Source organism: Cucurbita pepo, chromosome LG10, assembly GCF_002806865.2.
Source record: "Cucurbita pepo subsp. pepo cultivar mu-cu-16 chromosome LG10, ASM280686v2, whole genome shotgun sequence".
In the NCBI taxonomy this organism is placed as follows: domain Eukaryota; kingdom Viridiplantae; phylum Streptophyta; class Magnoliopsida; order Cucurbitales; family Cucurbitaceae; genus Cucurbita; species Cucurbita pepo.
The window spans coordinates 6689914-6696975 of NC_036647.1; the positions used below are offsets into that span (position 1 = coordinate 6689914).

The window sequence follows — 7062 nt, forward strand, 5'->3', positions numbered from 1 at the left end:
TTCCACAATCTCCACTAAAACCATCCATTAAACGCATACCCAACACACTCAGCCTTTAAAAGCTCTTTTCAGATGAGATGAGATGAGATGAGATGAGGTTATGAGTAAACAAATGGCTTCTTTTTGCCTTTATCCACTAAATGTTACTATCAACTAAGTGGTCTCTTAGTGACATATAAGTTAGTAGCTGTGCATCGAAGTGTATATTCACAGTATTCCCCATTGATATGATCTCCTAAGTAATCTAAAAGGGAAAGGGAACAAGAAAAAGAAGAACCTATCTACACTTTGAGTGACCCTTTAGGAAATTTGTACCTTTTTTCCAAGAGATGATTCATGTCATTCTGTGTTTGTGTGTGTTTCCATTTGAGATCTCGGGAGATCTTGACAATGCTCCAACTCGATCGATATGTGAATCAGACCAAGGAATCGCCATGTCCGATGCTGAACTTGCAGAGGGGGCAGGTTGCGTTTATTCGAAGCCATTTGACAATGCATCGAGTATGGAAATGATGACTACAGGGAAGCATGCACAATTGTACTCCATGTACATACTGGGCAAGGCATATGCAGCATGCCTACGATTATAATACAACGTAGAGTTAATCACGTAGCAAAGAGTCCTACAAGGCTACATAACAAAGGCATTACGAGGAAAAAACAACGTCATTCCGAAACAAGGAACCGTGACTCTATTTGAGTCGGATAAAGAATTTAAAGAAAAACTCAAACTATTTTGCAACAGTATCACGGATAACCTTGTTTCGCTACAAGACCTACATGTATAACAATAGTTAACAGGTCGATAGGCATATGTTTAAATAGGAAAATTTTGTTCAAGGAATGATACAAGACGTCTATTTTATGAGTTTGAAGATGTGAGATCCCACATCAGTTGGGGAGGAGAACGAAACATTCCTTATAAGGGTGTGGAAACCTCTTCCTAACTGACGCGTTTTAGAAACCTTGAGGGTAAGCCCAAAGAGGACATCTGCTAGCGATAGGCTTAGACCGTTGCAAGAGTGTTTTCATTTACTATGTTGGTTCCTAATAGATGAAAATAGAATGTAAGTAAAAAATAAGACGGTTTCTCACCGAGTCCTCTGTATTTAGAAGGTGTTCAGTTGTATAACCATTGTAGCCAGGCTCCAAGGTCATCCCAACTTCATGTTTCTTGTCACTGTCGAACGACTCGAGTGGATTGTCTTGGCGAAACCTGTACTTGGGAAGTGCTCTAATTTCATCTTCAGAGGCACCTTCTAGGAATGTCATGGTATAGCCATATGCTAAAAATGGTATTATGCAGCAAACAGTAAAGAAACCAACAAAAGCCATCCCAGTGCAGAAGATAATAAAGAACACATCAAAGGCTAGGAAAACCACTGCCAACCTGCGGTTCATATCATGAGTCCATTAGCGAGACCTCATATGTGACTTCTATCAAGTTAAATGAGAAGTTTCCACACACAAAAACGACTATAAAACGATTAAAACAACATAAACAAATAGCCAACAGCACGAAACAATGCCGAACCCACAGGAGACAGCCAAAGGCACACAAGAAGAAACCAAAACTAGCTAAACTATAATATGATAACATAGCCTGAATACTTTTTTCAGTCTTGACAGCTTTCATTCGCACATTCGCAAGTAATATAAGAATCGAGATAAATAAATACACAGGCATTGCTTTTCAAAGAGATACTTCAGCGGGTCAATCCTTTCCATCAGCATGGTCGTATAGTTCAAGATGTGTTTATATCATAATTCTACTAAGTTGATCTTAAACCATAGACGACTTTAGCAAGAGAAAAAAGGATTTCAAGATCTTAGGAGGGAGCATTTACCAGTAGAGCCGGGGAGAGCCTTCCAAAAGAGATTGACCACCCGTGACAATCCAATAGAATCCAAAAACCCACCAGATATATGATATCATTGTGTTCGATGCTTCCAATCTTTTCAAAAATCTAAGGGAAAAAAACAGAGAGGTAAATAGAAAGATAGATAACACCTCCATATGTAAGGGCAGAAGAAGAACAATAAGTAAACATGCAAATATCTTGATGGGAAACAAGTTCCTGCTAGTTAAGTGTGAAATCCTTCCAAGACATGGAAATAAGAACCTAATCCAATGAACCTTTAAGAAAAAAGCTAGAAGAATTGTTGTTGCCATAATAAAATAAAAATTCTTAATCAAGTTCAAAATACAGAATCCCTTCGAAATTAAACTAGAAGAACTCGATTAATCAAGTTAGCGTTACATCTAAAAGAAAACCACATGATAATCAATCGACCAATTAAGAAAGATCTACAGCCAATATGGAAAGATGAACTCGCCATTCCAACAACTTGAGTGGTTTTTTATTTCCTAAATCCATGAAGAACATGAAATAAATGGGATGATACATGCGTAGAATCCAATAGTTAACTATACTGATCGTAAGCGATTTGATAAAAATTGCCATAAACTAGCAGATAATCTTCACTACTGGCACCACAATCATTCTAAGAACCCAATAAATGNAAAAAAAAAAAAAAAAAAAAAAAGAGAAATCAATTCCAACAAAAAATCCCCCATACAAACTTTTCCGAAAAGAAAAAGTTACCTTATTCGATTATGAGAAAGGCGAAGTTCATCCTGAGCCACACGATTCTCAAACACAAATCGATAGCGAGAACTCCTTCTAAAGTAGGCAAAGAACACAAAAAAGACATGGAGAAGGCACTGGACAGCATAACCCGAAAGCCATAATCTCAAAGGAGCGGAAGGTTTCTCTTCAGCAGACAGTACGAGCACAATCACGGACACAAAAACGAAGAACAAATTCCAGAACAAGTCGAGTACCAAAATAGGCTTGATGAAGGACGACCCATTCCGCAAAAAAACCCGACGGTCGTATCCATTCTCATCCTCCTCATCATCAACTCGTGGTTCGGCACAGTCACCGAAGATTACGCCGCGATGTTCCATGATCAAATTGGCGGCGTCTTGAATCAAAGGAAGCGCGAATCTCGAGCTCAAGGTCCGCCGCCAGGACAAGAACCCGGTGCTCGATGGTCTGCCGCCGTCCATAAAAAGCCAAACCCGACGGAGAGAGAGAACGTGGAGATGATCGGAGAGAGGAGAAAAGGCGCCGGTGAAAAAAGCGAGGAGTTCCAGTGAGAGTTCAAATGGAGGAGGAATCGAATAGATATAGCGTTTGGAAATCCCTTCAAAACGATGTCGTTTTTGTAGTGGCTACGAATTAGCGCCCTGTTTGAATAAAATATTTAATTAATTTAATTAGTTTAATTAATTGGATTTTCCTAATTCTTTAATTAATTTTATCATAATTTCCATCAACAAACCTCAAAATTTTATATCTCCAAATTACTTTCTTCAATTTCAAACTTTTTAATTTGAAATTAAAAAAAAAATCATTAATTTACAAAATTCAACTAGTTGAAATAAAAAAAAAATTAATATTATATTAATTAAAACTAAGATATAAAAAATAATTAATAATTTTAAAATTACTTCTATCTCATCCAAATTTACATATCACTCGAAATTAAGTTCTATAATTTTATTTAAATTTTAATGAATTTTAAAAAATCCATCGTATTTTTTATTATTTATTTAGTTCAACAACAAGTAAAATACGGGATTTTATTAAAAAATTTATAGTAATGAATTAATTTATTGGTGTTAGTCAATAATTTAATGAGTAAGAGAAGTAAATATAGGAGTGCATTATTCCATTCAAACTAATGCTTGAATTGGTCTAATGGTGGAATTATGATAGTTTGTTCATAAATATATTATTAATTCAACTAATTAATTCTTTCTTTTCATTTTTCTTCATTTTATTATTATTTTTTTTATTCAATAATGATGAAATTAAAGACCCGACCATTGACATTTTAGTTGGTAATACGTATCTTATTCATTTAATTATATTGACATTTTTAATTTTGTGTTTAATAAATCTTTTAATTTTTTTAAATGAACCTAATAAATTTCTTGAATTTAGATTTCCAATAATTCGACCATCAGAAATTTGCTCAAATCACCTCACCTAAATCAAATCTCTGTTTATAATCATTTACAAAATCAAATAAATTAGAAAGGAAATGGAAACATGATACAATATATTTGTCTGTAATAAATAATGGAAAACTAAATATCATATCAGATATTTGATAGTCAAATATATATGGTAAATAAGCTGTAATGGAACACTAAATATCATATAAGATATTTGCCTTTAGTTCATCAAATATGATACATGTGATAAACCGTAATAGAATGCTAAATATCTCCATTCATACAAGCATTTTTTCCTTCAAATTAATCGATTAGTGGATTAAAATTTTTAAGCCCTAATTATTAATTTTCAACAATGGAATCATGCTAAATGGAATTTTGATTTTCCACCATAATCAAAGTTTGGTGATTGATTATACTCTTTGAATTGATTCAAAAGAAGTAAGACCCAAAACCCATAAGCATGACTTTTATTTGAAAATCATATAAACACATATGTTTAGAATTAATGAGTGAAAAATGAATCTAAAGGTAGAAATTACCATCCAAATTCAAATATCTTACGCATCAAAATCTGCAAATATATATATATATATATATATATAAAACTAAATAATATCTTAACCATCAGTTCAAATATAACCATATAACTCAATAATACACAAATTGGTAACTTAAAAATCATCCTAAGGAAGTAGTTAAGACATATGTCCTTGATCAAGAGATCGGAAGTCAGAAGTAGTTAAGACATGTCCTTGATCAAGAGACCGGAGGTTTGAATCGAGAACTTTGATGAGTACTTAATGGGTTAAAAGTTATACCAAACACAGAAAGTTGTTCATCCTTTGATGGGTTTGAGCTCTAAAATGTATGATCATGAGTTTATAATGAGAGATGAGAGCTTATGCTCAAAGTGGACAATATCATACCATTGTGGAGAGTCGTGTTTATCTAACATAAAACACATCAATACAACAAAGCTTATCCACAGCAGAAAGGCAAATCAGCTCTAAATCCTAAAAGACGACATTCAAAATTTGGTTGCTATCATGAGTGCCATCCTTTCCTACAAAGCATGTAAAAGCAGATACTTCCTATCCCTACATACTATTCAATCTTCATCAAAGGCCAGAATTCTTTGTTTGTTGAAGTGTCTATTCTCCCTAGCTTTCATCTCTATGCAACCAGTCAGTGACAAATTAAGACAGATACGTCGAGCTCAAACTTGTCCCTCGACGGGGGTGTTGATCTCGACGTATATTTAAAAGGAACAAAAGCTTCTAATGAACCAATTTGGACAGTCTAAGTTCCTAAGATATGGCCTTTGTGCAAGGTTTTTTAGCAAGCTCTATATGATGGGAAGTTGAATGTTCTAACCAAAGTCTAGAGGCAAGTATTCAGTTCCTTTCAACTGACCGTTAGTCATTCAAAACTAAGAGCACAATTTGCACATTTCATCACTCACTGGGTTCTTTCAGATACATAATGAAGCAAGTACATTTTCATGAAAGTATAAAGAAATTAGACAGAGAAAGTTGGAAGCAATGAGGAGAAATGGGGTCACCTCTAAACCTGCAAGAATTGAAGGAGCTGAAGATTGTCAAACGTTCTTCAACTTCTTCATCTTTGATGGAGGCCATCGTCCTTTCTTCCTCAAATGGCGTTTCCGAACAAGCCGCTTCCTCCGCAGCCTAATCTTTTTTGCCAACTTCATCCTTGCCTTCTGCTCCAGCCTCTCTTGCAGTTTTGATTCTAATGGAAGTTTGTCAACTGGAACATCCTCCTTTTTAGCTTCTGCCGAGGGCTTCGGTTCGTTACTGTCGGTTTCTCCCGTAGCATCGATCTCAGATGCAGCCTTGACAGTAAATGACACCGTATTTTCAACGAAGGAGGGGTTTCGAAGTCTAACCCCATTGAAGTGTTTTGGCTGAAACCCAGTAGGCTTCATGAGTAACATAGAATCTGAAATGGAAACCACAATAAAGGAGTGGAAATTGAGCTAAGATACATAAAATGTAGGGAATTAACCATTCCAAGCCAAGAATATGTATGACTTTGATCTCTAAGCTTTAAGAATTGTGTCTAATAGAACCTTTAGTTTCAAAAAGTATCTAACAAATTCTATTCTTTTAATTTTGTGTCAAATAAGCCTTGATATTTGAGACGTTTTTAATGTTCAAGACCAATTAAACACAGATAATAGTTTAGGACTAGTTAATATGTTGAAATCCACTAGAGATTTCTTTTAAAGTTCAAGGATCTACCACATATAATCAAAGTTAAAGTTTCACCAACAAGCTCATAATATAACCAGAGGTTAAATATCTTCTAACCTATCCGCTCAAGCATTTGATTAAGTTCATTTTTTAAATTGTTGTCTATCAAACCATGGGATACTAGGAATGCTTATAATGCTAATTTCTCCTATTCGGCATTACATGAATCAAATTAACATTCAAACGGATTAAGAATATGCATAAAAGATGACATTCACTCCAAACAATCTCTCTTCGGTTTAGTGACACACATTCAACCGCATTTCATGACTACGAAACTGTAATCTAGACATCAAATTGAGGATGATGAACAAGTAACAGAACATTCAGCATACAAAATCAGGAAAGGGAAAATCGACAGTCTCTACACACAGATACCAACTGTTTTGAAAATGCCTGACAAAAGAAAAATGACTGCGAGGAAAGTCTTTCAATCAAGCACAGAAAAATAGTTTCTCAAGTTCGTGAAAATGAACACGCAGCGAAAAAACTTTAGAACAAAGAGAAATGAATATACAGAATTAGACAAAAACATGGGGGTTAGGTTCGATCCCGTCAAACAGAGGCGCGGAAAGGAAGGTTCAGGAAGGGAAGCGGAAGATACTTACTCAGGGCGGCGAAATTCACTGGAAAACATGACGGCGACGGCGATGGCGATGGCGACGGCGAAAATGTAGATGAATGGAGAGAGATGGAGAGGGGATTGGAGCAGAGAAGAAAAGCCATCGTGTTTTTCTCTGGTTTGAGAGCCCCTCGCTG

General features: G+C 35.3%; 2 protein-coding genes across 2 annotated transcripts; both read right to left on the bottom strand.

Moving 5' to 3' along the window:
• Positions 1-3175, bottom strand: LOC111803343 (E3 ubiquitin-protein ligase At1g63170-like). Its single transcript, XM_023687699.1, has 4 exons — positions 2607-3175; positions 1848-1967; positions 1096-1390; positions 1-578 (listed from the first exon to the last, which is right to left on the bottom strand). The coding sequence occupies exons 1-4, from the start codon at positions 3071-3073 to the stop codon at positions 417-419; spliced, it is 1044 nt and encodes a 347-aa protein (XP_023543467.1). The 5' UTR covers positions 3074-3175; the 3' UTR covers positions 1-416.
• Positions 3176-5428: 2253 nt separating this feature from the next.
• On the bottom strand, positions 5429-7062 carry LOC111803363 (50S ribosomal protein 5 alpha, chloroplastic-like). The gene is made up of 2 exons (XM_023687728.1): positions 6912-7062; positions 5429-5989 (listed from the first exon to the last, which is right to left on the bottom strand). The coding sequence occupies exons 1-2, from the start codon at positions 7027-7029 to the stop codon at positions 5628-5630; spliced, it is 480 nt and encodes a 159-aa protein (XP_023543496.1). The 5' UTR covers positions 7030-7062; the 3' UTR covers positions 5429-5627.

Coding starts and splice junctions, on each gene's coding strand:
- LOC111803363 (XM_023687728.1), bottom strand. CDS start 7,029: ATGGCTTTTCTTCTCTGCTCCAATCCCCTCTCCATCTCTCTCCATTCA. Junction 5,990..6,911: donor AGTGAATTTCGCCGCCCTGA/GTAAGTATCTTC, acceptor TTTCCATTTCAG/ATTCTATGTTACTCATGAAG.
- LOC111803343 (XM_023687699.1), bottom strand. CDS start 3,073: ATGGACGGCGGCAGACCATCGAGCACCGGGTTCTTGTCCTGGCGGCGG. Junction 1,968..2,606: donor CTTTCTCATAATCGAATAAG/GTAACTTTTTCT, acceptor TTTTTCCCTTAG/ATTTTTGAAAAGATTGGAAG. Junction 579..1,095: donor TTCTAAATACAGAGGACTCG/GTGAGAAACCGT, acceptor TTATAATCGTAG/GCATGCTGCATATGCCTTGC.